Source organism: Artemia sp. Qi Xiang Cuo, unplaced genomic scaffold (assembly GCF_049724085.1).
Source record: "Artemia sp. Qi Xiang Cuo unplaced genomic scaffold, ASM4972408v1 HiC_scaffold_22, whole genome shotgun sequence".
Lineage (NCBI taxonomy): Eukaryota > Metazoa > Arthropoda > Branchiopoda > Anostraca > Artemiidae > Artemia > Artemia sp. Qi Xiang Cuo.
In genome coordinates, this window is record NW_028297431.1 from 611,215 (window position 1) to 626,955 (window position 15,741).

The 15,741-nt window shown below is 28.4% G+C and overlaps 1 protein-coding gene across 1 annotated transcript in view; it reads left to right on the forward strand.

Moving 5' to 3' along the window:
• LOC148939025 (uncharacterized) overlaps positions 1-15,741 on the forward strand; it is a 67,672-nt gene that overhangs the window by 36,593 nt on the left and 15,338 nt on the right. The window contains exons 2-4 of the mRNA XM_089107342.1: positions 7,161-7,397; positions 11,999-12,207; positions 15,383-15,537. Of these exons, the coding sequence (XP_088963468.1) occupies positions 7,161-7,397; positions 11,999-12,207; positions 15,383-15,537 (601 nt within the window). The remainder of the gene's footprint in view (positions 1-7,160; positions 7,398-11,998; positions 12,208-15,382; positions 15,538-15,741) is intronic.

The following is a 15,741-nucleotide window of genomic DNA, read 5'->3' on the forward strand; positions in this document are numbered from 1 at the left end:
TTGCTGGAGTGCAAAGTACTTCGAAAACTTTCCTCTTTCAACCAACTAAATCAAAAATCCTACTTTCACCAACTTCTTAAATAATTCTAAAGTTTATTGATTGTTTGGATGATCCCATCTAAACAAGATCTGGTATGTACAGATTGTAGTCTTCAAACATTACTCAAATTTTGGTGCTTTTCGAAAAGTGCTCTTAGGGAGACAGTGTTTATTAATCCTAAAGGTTATGCTTATGCCATCAAATCATGTTTTTCACTCCACAAAAAGATGAAAATTTCCTCAGGCCAATGAACTTATTACCAACATTGATCATTACCTTTTAAATTCGAAGCACAAAAGAAAGATTGCCAGTTTGATCAGCTTTTATCGATTATTTATTAGATTTAATAAACATTGTCCCTCCCCCTCAAAAATTTTTTTTTAATTGTTACGTAATGACTTTTTTGATGTCAATAATGTTATTTTGTGTGTAATTTGTATTCAACAATATTTCAAAAGTCTTGTGGTAAAATTTTTTATGCTGTAAATTAAGGAGAATAATCCAACAAACCTAGTGAATGACTTGATCATAATGTTGTTTTGTAGAGAAAGGGCTCTATGAACAGAAGTCAAAAGTTATGCCAATGATTATTGTAAAAAAAAATACTAATAATAATTGAATAAAATTCGAATAATTTTTAATGAAATTTAATATACTTAAATGCCTTCTATATAATTTATAGGCGATTGTTTTATAGAAGGATTACTTAAAACATATTACATCTTATCAGTTGGAGAAACTGTGTGATGCCACATATGTACATGAGTCTGTTGAGTTTTTAGTGACCAAGAAATGAAATCTTGAAAATAACCAGTCACACTGATATCATATTATATACAAAAGAAGTGAAATAGTACATGCTTCTGAACGTTAAGCAGCTTCTCCAAAGATGAAAGGGGTTATTAACAGCTTAGTAAACAAAATTAAACTGTTATTCTAATTTTTCATGTATGTTTGCTTTCCACAAGTTTTCTTTAATACAGTTTTTCTAGTCCTTGAAAATACATACATTTCACAAAAAGTTTTTGATGACATATTGCCGTGTAAATGAACCACAATCAACCCAAGAGACAGTATTATATCATGGATTTGTATGAAACTGCTGAAGCCTAGAACCTTAACAATGTTTTCCAAAAAATAGTTTATTTAGTCCTTTAATTATTATAACAGTTTTAAAGGTAATAAAATTTATAAATTTTTTTAAATAAAAATATTTTTTCTTTTATAATTTTTCTTTAATTTTTTTAAAATTAATTTTTGAAAAAAAAAAAAATAAAAAAATGTAAAAATCAATGGGAGAAATATAAGCGATAATTGAGATGACATAAAATCTCAATAAGAAGTTCATTTTTGTTTTATATATACATATATATATATATATATATATATATATATATATATATATATATATATATATATATATATATATATATATATATATATATATATATATATATATATATATATATATATATATATATATATATATATATATATATATATATATATATATTCAGTAAAGTAAAGTATATATATATATATGTGTTCTTTGAAAAATTTGTCTTCTTTAACTTCCAAAGTGTCACAACCTTTTTTTTTGTTCTCTTCAATGTCATAACAAATATGAGTTACAAATGAGTTGTCAAATGAGTTGTCATATGAGTTGTCAAAAACTCATATGAGTTACAACTATCTCTATCAATCAGTTCTGCACTAGTAGATACTACTATAATTGACAAATTAACATATTAGTGGGAAAATGAGCAAGTAGTATTCAATTAATAATATATTCACAGACTAGGCAAGACTAATAAGTGTCCTTATTCATCAAAATATCTTACTCCCTGTTTATACAAGCCCTTCATTCTTGGCTGAGTAAAAACGCTGTATATCATATAGTTTTATAATTCATACTCCTTGGACAGGTATTTCTTAAACTTTTAACACGTTCAGTTGTAACTTACATATTATTTAAACTGCTGAAATTGTTATGGCGTAGGGAAAAGCAATGGTCTCATACTAGTGCAATACTGGTACTAATGCCTCCTCTTAAGTCTATACATCTTTATCTAAAGTGTATACCTCTTCTCGATGTCCCTGGCACCTCTAGAATGAATGAAAGTTTTGCTTTCCACACAAACCTACTGTTAAGAGGTAGCCCATAATAAATACCTTATCTAGGAAGAACCTTGTCATCCAAATGTAAAGGCCAAAAGCCAAACAAAACAGACTAAACCTTGAAGAACTATCCATCAATCAGAATCCAGAGCAAATCCTGTGTTCTTTACTGTGCTACAATTTCCTTGAAAAGAGCCATTTCTATATATATATATATATATATATATATATATATATATATATATATATATATATATATATATATATATATATATATATATATATATATATATATATATATATATATATATATATATATATATATATATATATATATATATATATATATATATATATATATATATATATATATTTCTGTAGCTCACATCACTGCTACATTATAGTTCAATTTTCACTTAAATATTTGGGTTTGGGAGGTAATAGCCCTTCTCACATTTTTAATAAGCCTAGGCCATCTGTAAAAGGTCAATAAAAAAATATTAGTTTAAAAGGAATAGGTATTCATAAATAAAAGTAAACATTAACAACAACAAAATCAGAAATCATTCGGTACGGGTGAGCCACTTTCTTAAGTCCTCCCGCTGTTTACGCTAAATTTTCACAGCTATACTTATTCTATTTCAACCGCCCTTGTGTTTTAGTTATTGTCCTTGAAGAATTAAAATTAAAAGTCAGACTTTGAGTGTATTGTGTCAACCAAATTAAATCATTGGTTTTTAAGATCGTTTTCATTATCAAAAATATTTATTTGATAAAAATATTATATCACAGCAAGATTCCTGCTAATAGTTACCAGAACTTCTACAGATAGTTTTTATAACAATATATATATATATATGCTAAAAATAATTGAAGTTTTAATGTGAAATAAGAATTGTCAAGTTTAATTTAACTCAGTAAAATTTGAGAGACTAGAAAAATTGTCTCCAATTAAAATAAGAAGTTGAAAACTTTCGTAACTTTTTTCTTTGATTCCTAAATTGAAATAAGTTTTAAATTAATACTAGCTAGATTTCTTTCATTTATTTTTTTAATAACATTTAATTTATTGAATAAATTTTTAATTTATAAAATAAAATAAATCACAGTAACATTTAAATAATTATCAAGAACGTATTGTATAAAATTTCATCAGTATTTTATTTAATTTAAATATATATTTAACTTTAAATTTCAAGTTAATTTAGTTCTTTTAAGAAATATTCATAAATATTATTAGTGTATTGTTATACAAATGTTAATATAAAAAAAAACTCAATTTTTAAATAAGACTAGTGGTAAATAAATTTAAAATTAAATTAAATTTTAAAGGATGTGTTATCCAATGCCTGTGTAAAGTTGTTCCATTTTATTATAATTTTATATTTAGTATTAATTGTGATTTTTAATTGTTTTTGTTGCATATATTTATTAATGAAAATTTATTTTCAAATTTCACATGAATTAAAATTTGTCTTGATTTCAAATTGTCTTTGTTGCAATGTATTTTTTCAGTTTATATGAAAAGTTACTAACGTTTAATTTTTTTTATTAAAATTAATATATAAATAATTTAATCTATACAAACATCTTTATATAGCGATGTTAGGTTTAGTGAGAAGAATATCCATACCATATATTCAAATTTTTCTTTCTAGTAGTTTCAAAGTAGTATCGTCTTCAACAGGGTCCTTTAAATTAGTACTAGTGTGTACAAAGATAAGTTATGAGTTTATAAAAAATTAAAGTCATTATGAACTTGAATTTTATAATTAGGTAAAAATAAATACTATTTATGTATTTATTATTTTATTATTTATCGAAAAAAGATTTAAAAAATTTAAAAAAAAATTAATTTTTTAAAAAGCTTTTTCTTTTTATTACTAGCCAAAGCATTAACACGACTCACTGGCTGGTTATGTCTTTGAAAGTGATGCAGATATTATAGGTGCATATTAATGTGTATGAGTGTGTTCTCCCATTTTCTATATCAAATACATTTATGTGTACATTCAACTGTGTGAATACTCTTTTTATGTTCAAAAGTTTTATTTTAATTTTATCATGTCAGAGCAAGTAAAAGATGGTTCTGCATAAATGTATGAAGGCAGAGTTCAGTTGCTAGAATAATATTTCTAGCGGTAATATTTTGCTGGAGTGCAAAGTACTTCGAAAACTTTCCTCTTTCAACCAACTAAATCAAAAATCCTACTTTCACCCACTTCTTAAATAATTCTAAAGTTTATTGATTGTTTGGATGATCCCATCTAAGCAAGATCTGGTAAGTCCAGATTATAGTATTCAAACATTACTCAAATTTTGGTGCTTTTCGAAAAGTGCTCTTAGGGAGACAGTGTTTATTAATCCTAAATGTTATGCTTATGCCATCAAATCATGTTTTTCACTCCACACAAAGATGAAAATTTCCTCAGGCCAATGAACTTATTACCAACATTGATCATTACCTTTTAAATTCGAAGCACAAAAGAAAGATTGCCAGTTTGATCAGCTTTTATCGCTTTTTTATTAGATTTAATAACCATTGTCCCTCCCCCTCTAAAATTTTTTTTGAATTGTGACGTAATGACTTTTTTGCTGTCAATAATGTGATTTTGTGTGTAATTTGTATTCAACAATATTTCAAAAGTCTTGTGGTAAAATTTTTTATGCTGTAAATTAAGGAGAATAATCCAACAAACCTAGTGAATGACTTGATCATAATGTTGTTTTGTAGAGAAAGTGCTCTATGAACAGAAGTCAAAAGTTATGCCAATGATTCTTGTAAAAAAAAATACTAATAATAATTGAATAAATTTCGAATAATTTTTAATGAAATTTAATATACTTAAATGCCTTCTATATAATTTATAGGCGATTGTTTTATAGAAGGATTACTTAAAACATATTACATCTTATCAGTTGGAGAAACTGTGTGATGCCACATATGTACATGAGTCTGTTGAGTTTTTAGTGACCAAGAAATGAAATCTTGAAAATAACCAGTCACACTGATATCATATTATATACAAAAGAAGTGAAATAGTACATGCTTCTGAACGTTAAGCAGCTTCTCCAAAGATGAAAGGGGTTATTAACAGCTTAGTAAACAAAATTAAACTGTTATTCTAATTTTTCATGTATGTTTGCTTTCCACAAGTTTTCTTTAATACAGTTTTTCTAGTCCTTGAAAATACATACATTTCACAAAAAGTTTTTGATGCCATATTGCCGTGTAAATGAACCACAAGCAACCCAAGAGACAGTATTATATCATGGATTTGTATGAAACTGCTGAAGCCTAGAACCTTAACAATGTTTTCCAAAAAATAGTTGATTTAGTCCTTTAATTAGTATAAAAGGTTTAAAGGTAATAAAATTTATAAATTGTTATAACTAAAACTTTTATGTCTGGTTGATTTGTTCTTTTCTGTTTATAATCTATATTTTTGAAAAAAAAAAAAAAAAAAATGTAAAAATCAATGGGAGAAATATAAGCGATAATTGAGATGACATAAAATCTCAATAAGAAGTTCATTTTTGTTTTATATATACATATATATATATATATATATATATATATATATATATATATATATATATATATATATATATATATATATATATATATATATATATATATATATATATATATATATATATATATATATATATATATATATATATATATATATATATATATATATATATATATATATATATATATATATATATATATATATATATATATATATATATATATATATATATATATATATATATATATATATATATATATATATATATATATATATATATATATATATATATATATATATATATATATATATATATATATATATATATATATATATATATATATATATATATATATATATATATATATATATATATATATATATATATATATATATATATATATATATATATATATATATATATATATATATATATATATATATATATATATATATATATATATATATATATATATATATATATATATATATATATGTATATATATATATATATATATATATATATATATATATATATATATATATATATATATATATATATATATATATATATATATATATATATATATATATATATATATATATATATATATATATATATATATATATATATATATATGTATGCATGTCTTAATATATATATATATATATATATATATATATATATATATATATATATATATATATATATATATATATATATATATATATATATATATATATATATATATATATATATATATATATATATATATATATATATATCTTTACCCGTGCTGGGTAAAGAATGTAAAGCCTCGAAACCCGTTAAGGCCGGTGGTATTCTTCTGATGAGCCCTAAATGGAAGGTTTTACTTGGAAATATTTTGCTAGATTTAAGGTGCTTTTGTGGGTAATTTTACAACGACTTACATTTATTGATGACAACTTTGCATGGATTTGGACTTTTCTATTTGGTTGATGGTTTGGGTATACTGTTTGATCTAAGGTAGTTGGATGGATGTGTAAGGTGAGAGCCTCGTTCAAGTGCACATTTGTCTCAATTGCTGGATTAGGACGACAGTTTTTTTTTTTTTTTTTTTTTTTTTTTTTTTTTTTTTTTTTTTTGCCAAGTAATTACCTCTTAAACATAATATATATATATATATATATATATATATATATATATATATATATATATATATATATATATATATATATTATATATATATATATATATATATATATATATATATATATATATATATTTTATATATATATATATATATATATATATATATATATATATATATATATATATATATATATATATATATATATATATATATATATATATATATATATATATATATATATATATATATATATATATATATATATATATATATATATATATATGTATGCATGTCTTAATTTTTAAAATGAACCTGTAACTGAAATTTTAGGTGGGAAATTGTTTTATAACAAGTTGATGACATCTAGCGATGGTAAAGAAATTGCATCTGTTGTTGTACATGCTGCTGAAGACTTTGAAGGATTGCAGAAATTTATTGATATTGTATTAAGTATTGAAGGTAAAACCAAATGCCTTCAACTTCAAAGAAAAAATCCAGTATTGTCAGAATTTGAAAGTACATGTGGTTGTGCTTGTAATCTTGAAGCCCATGCTTCTTTGATATTTGGTGAGAACCTTTTTTATTTATTAATGCAGTGACCTTATTTTAATATACTACACATTCATTGCATATACCTTGTTAAATAATTAAGAATAAAATATTTACATTTATTTGGTAAAAAAATTTCTTTACTGGGAAATATTCTTATATATGTGCCATAATTTTATTTTTTTTTTTCAAGACTTAAAAAATTTTTTATATAAAAATTAAATTTATAAATTTTTTAAAAATATTAATTATTTTTTATATAATATTTTAAAATAAATTTTAAATTAATATATTATATTTTTAATTTACATATATTTCAAATTGACGTCTTAGCCTTTCAGTACACTTAGACAGAGATTATAGCGTTTTTTATGCACGTTTGATTTTGTGTTTCAAATATACTATTGAATGTTAGGCAGATCTGTGTAATAAGCTTCCTCTAAAAGTTTTAATATAATTTCAAGTTCTTATTAATATTTAAGTTTCCCAAAATGAGTATTATTCTCTTATTCTTTTCATAAGGACATAAATGACGATTAATAAAAATGTAAAGTGAAAATCTATATTTTCTTTTTTTTTATGAACTGGCTTAGTGCTATTCATAAAGTTTGTGTGATGATATGTGCTCCTTGCTGCTAAATTATAAAAATAGCTTGATTAGGTTTCCTGAAGCAATTTAGTTTTTTAGATATTTTAAGAATAAATTAATTATGAAACTTCGGTATTTAAATCATTAGGCTGCATAAAATTTTAAATTTGTTTTAGATAGAAGTGGTTTTAGTTTTTAATCAGTTACGTTCGATCCAATTATTCTTTAACTTTAAAGAAACTACCTAGAATACAGTAAAAATTTAGAGTTAAAAAACAGCGATTACACTGAGTGAAAAGAAGTAAAACAAAAATTCTTATGTTCTACAGAATATGACCAAAGACGAAATTGTTTGGGATTTTTTTTATTTTTATCACTTAGTAATACAGATGAGAAATAATGAAATGTTACACTTATTGAAAAAAAAAGTGTAAACAATTAGTTTTGGCTTGAAAGCAATGTTTTTTTGTTTTGAAATTGAAAACGAGTGACTCAGTGTCAAAGAAAACTCATTTTTGTAACAATTAATGGTTTGAAGTGAAACCTAAAATATGATATATTTTATAAGCTTTTCTTAACTTTTATTTATGACAAAGTTTTCTATGAAAAATGTGCTTAGGCCTGAAAATATAGCATTGTGAGAAATTACTATTTGATTTTGAATTTTAATGAATGTGTATGCATTATATGCTTGTAAATCTTCCTCGAGAGAACTTTTTCTCAAGTGCATTTTAATGTGGGTAGCTGCTGTTATGATCTTTGAGAGTAATTAATTAAAAAATACTTTTGGAAAACGAACTTTCTAAAATAATAGTAAATGCCATTTTAACCTTAATATAAACATATACTAATACCTGTTAATATTCAAACTAAAAACGACCAGAAATTACTATTAAAGAATACACGAAACCAAAAACGAACAAAAATTAAATCAGCAATCATAGCAAAATAACAGCCAACAAGTAATAATATAAATGACTAAATAAATCTGAAAGTGAATAATGCTTAAATTGAATATACAAATCAAGCTTAATGCGAAAAAAAGGATTTTGCTATTGAAGTATAAATGAAACCCATAAGCGAACAGAAATTAAGTAAAGAATCAATGCAAATAAACATACAGTAGATACTAATGTAAATGAATAAATAAATCTTAAAACGAGTGAAACTTAAATTGAATATGCAAGTCAAGTTTGAAACGAACCAAATCACAACAAATAAGAGTTTGGGTATCGCCTCGTTCTCTCATTGTAAAAGTCTAAAACCTACTGCGTCATCGGTAGCTTACTGAAAACAAATTATATTACAAATATATTCTTTTACACTTATTATTGAAATTATACATTAAAATTATAGTAAAATTTTTAACTGATGAGCGCCCAGCAATTAGTATCGTTATACATCAAATATTCAGTTTAATTTATTAGTTATTTCTAAAATTGTTCAAGACCCCTAAAACTGTCCCCTTCCTTAACTCCAAAAGCCTAAGGCCTACTGCGTCATTGGCGCTTCACTGAAATTATATTCCAAATATTTTATGTTCCAGTTCTTACAGCATTAAAAATTAGAATAAATTTACAGTAAAATAAAATCTTGAACTGATGGATCTTTAAACAATTAATATCATTATATGTCAAGTATTCTATTTGATTTTGTTTATACTTTCCAAGACTGTTCAAGACACATATAGTTTTCAGTAAAGCGCCATGACGCAGTAGGTATATACAGCTATATATTCCCGCCAGGCATAACTTACAACGCCTACCCTGGGCCCTGAAGGATTGTATCGACCCCGGAGTTTTTGTTATATGATCTTAGAACCATTTTGAAAAAATGGCTCTCTCAAAGTTCTTATCGGATGGGTTTGATGAAAATTGGGCAAGGAGGGGGGGGGGGCTAAGGTCCCTCCGATCTCTTTCGACTCATAAAAATTGAACGAAAAAATTCAATTTCCAAAAAGATGAGCCCTTTCTGAAACTTATACGAGTATCCTTTCTATAATAACCATATATGCCCCCAGAGCATTACTTACAACACCTATCTGGGGGCCCTGGGGGTTGCGCCAACACGGTAGTATTTCTTTTCTGACCTTTAAACTAGTTTAAAGAAATGGTTATCTCAAAATTTTTATCAGATGGGTTTGGGGAGAAAAAGTTGTGTGGCAGGGGGGGGGGGCTATTTGACCTCGGAACTATTTTTACTCTTAAAATTTTAACTATAACTCTAAATTTACAATAAAATGAGCCCTCTCTGAAGTTTATAATAGCATCCAGTCCATAAGAAACAAAAACGCCCCCAGGACAATACTCAATACGCCTACCCCATGGGCAATGGTTTTTTTTGTCAACTCCGGTTTTTTTTTTAGATATTTTTTTAAATAATTTGCTATCTCCAAATTTTTTGAGGTGGGGTGTGGGGAAAAAGGCGTGGGAGGGGTCTAGTTGCACTCCAATCTCTTGGCTCTTAAAAAGTGAACTAGAACTTTCAATTTCCAGTCAAATGAGCCCTCTATGAAGTTTATACGAGCATCCATTTCATGAGAACCATGCATGCGTTCAGGGCATAGCTTTGAACACCTTTGAGGGGTTGTATTGACACCGGAGTTTTCCTTATCGACCCTTTAAATCTTAAAAAAAAATGCCCAGCAAAAAATTTTAATACGCTGTGTTGGGAAAACGAAAAACTGGTGGGGGGGGGGCTAGGGGCCCTAGTATAAATTTTTAATATTAAAAATTGCGCGCAAATGTTAAATGTCCGATTAAATGAGCACTCTAGGCAGTATGTACGAGCATCCCTTTCATAAGAACCATATTTGCCTCAGGGCACGTCTTACAACGCCTGTCCCCAGGCCCTGGGGGGTTCTGTCGATACCTGAGTTTTGTTATCTGACTTTGGAACAATTTTTAACACAATGGCTATCTCAAAATTTTTTTCAAATATATGTGGGGGAAAAGGGGCATGGAAGGGGCTAGTTGCTTTCCAATCTCTTTTGACTCTTAAAAACTGAACTAGAACTTTCAATTTCCAATCAAAAGAACCCTCTCTGAAGTTTTTACGAGCATTCCTTCCATAAGAACCATAAAATCCCCCAGGGTATAACTTACAACACTTGCCTTCGGGATCTGGGGGGCTGTGTCGGCCCCGGAGTTTTTGTTATACGGCCTTTGAACTATTTAAAAAAAAAAGCCTATCTCAAAGTCCATATCGGAAGGTGTTGAGGAAAACAGGGCGTGGAAGGGGGGTGTCTCCGATCTCTTTTGACTCTTAGAAAGTGGACTAGAACTTTCAATTTCCAATCACCTGAGCCCTCTTTGAAGTTTATATGAGCATATCTTCAATAAAAACCATATAAACCCTAAGGCATAACTTACAATGCGTGCCCCCGGGCCCTGGGAGGCTGTGTCGACACCTGATTTTTTATTATAAGATCTTAGAACTTTTTTTTACGAATAGCTATCTCAAAAGTTTTATTGGATGTATTTGGGAGAAAAGGGCGTGGGGGGCTGGTCACACCTCCGATATCTTTTGACTCTTAAAAAGTGAACTAGAACTTTCAATTTTCAATCAAATGAGCCCTCTCTGAAGTTTATACGAGTATTCCTTCCATAAGAACAATATATGACACTGGGCATAAATTACAACGCCTGCTTTCGAGCCCTTGGGGGTTTTTTCAACACCGGATTTTTTGTTATGTGATCATTGAACTATTTTTAACAAAATGGCTATTTCAAAATTTTTATCGGATACTTTTCGGAAAAAAGGGGGCTAGTTTCATTTCGATTACTATTGACTTTTAAAACGGGCACTAGAAATCTCAATTTTGAACTGAATGACCCCCCTTTAAAGTTTTTGCAATGACCCCTTCCATATGAAGTGTATCTGGGAAAAAGAAATAAATAATAATAATAAAACACTAGAGCCGTTTGATCTTTAATATTTGCAACGCTATATCGTTGCAGCGGGTTGGTTAATTAACAGGAACAAAATCACCGTTTTTTTTATATAGTTAATATGTGTTTTATATGTGAAGGCAACGCATTTCGTAAAGAATTAGCTGAAGGTGAAATTACTTATACACGAACTGCGGAGCAATTTGCATACGCTGAAGCATCACCTGAGTACAAAGAATGCCAAAAACACATGAGACAAGGAATTAAGAATAGTCAACAGTGTCACAATGCTCGTATTCTTGCTGAAACTTATGATAAAATGTCAGTAAGGATTCCAGAAGTCGATAAGGTATTAAAGGAACAAAATTCCTGTGGAATTCTAAGTTCATCAGAACCATTGATTTCTAGTAAGATACAAAAGTATCAGTTACTGCCCATAAGAATATAAACTCTTTCAATACTTTTCTTTAGTGAACTCCCCTTCCCAGCCTTAGAAAATTTTAGTCATTTACCTTCTCATCCTGTGAACAATTTTCACCAGAATTTACAGCCGAGCTAATTGAACCCTGAGAATTTGTTGGATCATGCCTAATGCTGAGAGCTTAAAATACCCGAAGCTTAAATCCCAAGCCACTAAAATGCCAAACGCCCATACAATGTATAGCACTAATGTAGGGGCCTTGTGATATGCAAGAAGACATGTTTTAACTGATCATTTTATCTTATTCAATGACCCTGGAAAAGACCAAACAAGGATAAGCCCATAGCAAGTAAGGTATTGAAGCAATTACAGGTAGCACAAGCATATTACACTTAAGTAAACGTTCAATTCCGGCCTACATACACAAGAGACAAAATCAATGAACACAAGACACAATTCAGTATTAGCTTGAGTTCTCTTTTGGGTTGATCTTTTGAAACATGCGTCATTCTCCAAACTATTTTTTATGGTGTCTCCAGGGCTTTCTTAACTTTGAATTTTTTTAAATTAGTAATTTATTATCGTTTGACAAACTCTTTTTGAAATGTTTCTAGGGATTGAGACTGACTGACTCCCAATCAAAATGAAGTGGAATTGTTATGTTGAGCTTTAACACCATTCACCTGGTTTCACATACCGATTACGGGGACATGTTTGATTTGAACAATTGAATAATCCCAACCTATAAAAAAAAAAAAATATGTCCAGACGATAGGCAATACGATAAAGGCATTATAAGTAGCACATCATAGCTACGATGTTAAACTTATCCCAGCAAAGAACCAATACTAAATTCAACAAGGCACTTGCTTCTCAGCAAAATTAGCCTTCCTCCTTTTCTCAACCATAAGAACCATAGGCTATACTCGACTGTATCTCAAGCTATATTCCATCAAAGTAGATCCAAGTATTCAGAAAGGACATACCTTGGATCAATATCCATCGCAAAAGGCTATCCAAGCAAAACCAAGGACACACAAGCAATTACTGCTCCTAAAGAACAAATAAGTAAAATTTGAATTTATAAGAGCCCATCACAAGTTTGCAAAACTCGGTAATCACAGGCTCGGTACAATTGAAGATTCAAAATCAAGCTTCAAAATCCCACTTCTAGGAGCTGGTGGAGAATTATCAGAGTGGCTTTACCTCACTAAAAGGAGATTCAAGTCCCTGCCTCAAAATTGATTAATTGACTACCATTGAAGAAACACAGGCAAATAATAGAGCTCTGGCCAAAGCATCTATTAAGGCTCCAATATGAAAGACATCAGTAAAACTTGACTTCCCTTATCGAACTGATTCTACCCTTTTTCATGTAAACTATGCGACTTTTTAGGGCTTCACAATTATTAACTGGTATTAACTGTGTTTCCAATTATTAACTTCATCGGTAGTGGGAGTCTAATAAACTTTCTGATGAACACAAATTTGGATTCTGTCGTTAGTGTTCAATACTTGACTTCTTAATGGCTCAACACCTGGAGTAGATTGAACTTTTATCAAAAGGATACGGCAGTATGTTATTGTCATTTAGCATTGCTAAGACTTTCGATTGTCTCATGGCATACTGAAAAAACTTTACGCGTAAGGAGTCAGAGGATGTCTATTAAAACTGATTCAGAACTTTTATTCTGATCGTTCACTGCGGGATGGTTTTGACTAACTCATTTCCCTTAAACATAAAATAGAGGCAGAGGTACCCGCGCGAGTATAATGGGACCCGCTCTTTTTATTCTCTACATAAATGACAAGGAAAGCTATCTTGTCAGCTCTCTGATTGACTTTGCTGATGACACCCCAGCATATACACTCAACCTTAAACATTAAAACATAATCCAAGCTTTTATTGCTCCCAAAGACGGATCTTTTGGAAATTGATTAGCGTTCCGATGCCAGGATGGTCAGTTTGAATCCATAAATAATAAAAAAGCTGATTTTCTCCCTATCGTAAGAGCCACGCAAACATTCCAGCTTCATTTTTGTCAAAACAATTATACGGTAAATGGACGAGCAACGTCTTCATGATATCCACTTTCTTACAGATCTCTGTTAGAAGTCATACCTTGATCGGATGAGAACCCCCGGGACAAAAACCTGGAAATCCTCCTTCGCAGCAGTAGCTTTCTGCTGCTCAGTTCTATCATCATACCCTATTTCTATTACATCAGACTCATCACCAACTGTATATGCCTGCTGTATGCTGGTTTTTCGAAAATGGTTTTGGCACTAGTCAAGATGATCAAGAACAGGGCTAATTTTATCGGTACAAGCTTTCCCCATGACTGTCCTGTCTTTTACTGAGAGGTTAGATGCGTTGTAGATTGCTTTTTTCTAGACGTATATTAATTCAGTTCCTTATCTAGAGGTTTCTCGTATTCAACCCCAGTTATCAAACCGATAAATAAGAAAGGAAAGCAAACAGCTTCGGCCCATTATTTAAGACTAGCAAGCCAAGAACAGATTATTTAAAGAACAGATTCGTTCGACGTTCCACTCGGATTTTGAATGATCCTCCTGAGAAAGTTGTCACTAAAAGATTCTTTGCTGAATCTTTCCAGAGATGATTCGTCAGTCATCTAAAATCTCGATAAAAGACTAGCCTTAATTCATATGTTTAATTATACCTTATACCACGAGTTTAGTAATAATAAAAGCAACTGTAAAATATCCTTAATATTGCTGCGTTGCTAATTTTTTAAATATACATAAGCTTCTTCTGAAATTAAACGATCAGAATTGACCTTTTAAGATGTTAGTAGAAAATCCAAGGATATGGCAGTTCGGTGGGAAGATCACTTGTTCGTCAGAATAGAGGCTTGTTCTTAACCTATTTAAGATTCACCAGCTTTTAAGGTATTTCCAATAGCAGTTAATCTAATTAGTATTAAAGATCCGCTGAATTGGCATTTCTGTCTTATTTATGGAAAGCGTTTTTCTGACTTTTGGTTTTTTGAGTTAATAATTAAAGAAATTGTCTATAAATAAGTAACAGTTTGAAGTTTTGGTGTTGGTTCTATAACAAGTTTTACTTTTCTTTTTCTAGCACAACATTCTTTATGATATGAGCGAAATTTTGAAAACGATCAAAGAATTTATTGGAATACGCTTTACGATGAACAAAGTTAAAGATGATGGAAGTTTTAGTTCAAATGTTACATTTACTCATGATGGTAAAAACTTCGATGCTATCACAAGAGGGTGAGTGCATGGTTCATAGTATTACTAATAACAAAGAACAGCTTTTTTCTCTTGACTTTTATCAATCTAAAGAAACTTGGTGGCTAGATTAAAAGAAATAAACAGAAAAATATCAGATATATATATATATATATATATATATATATATATATATATATATATATATATATATATATATATATATATATATATATATATATATAT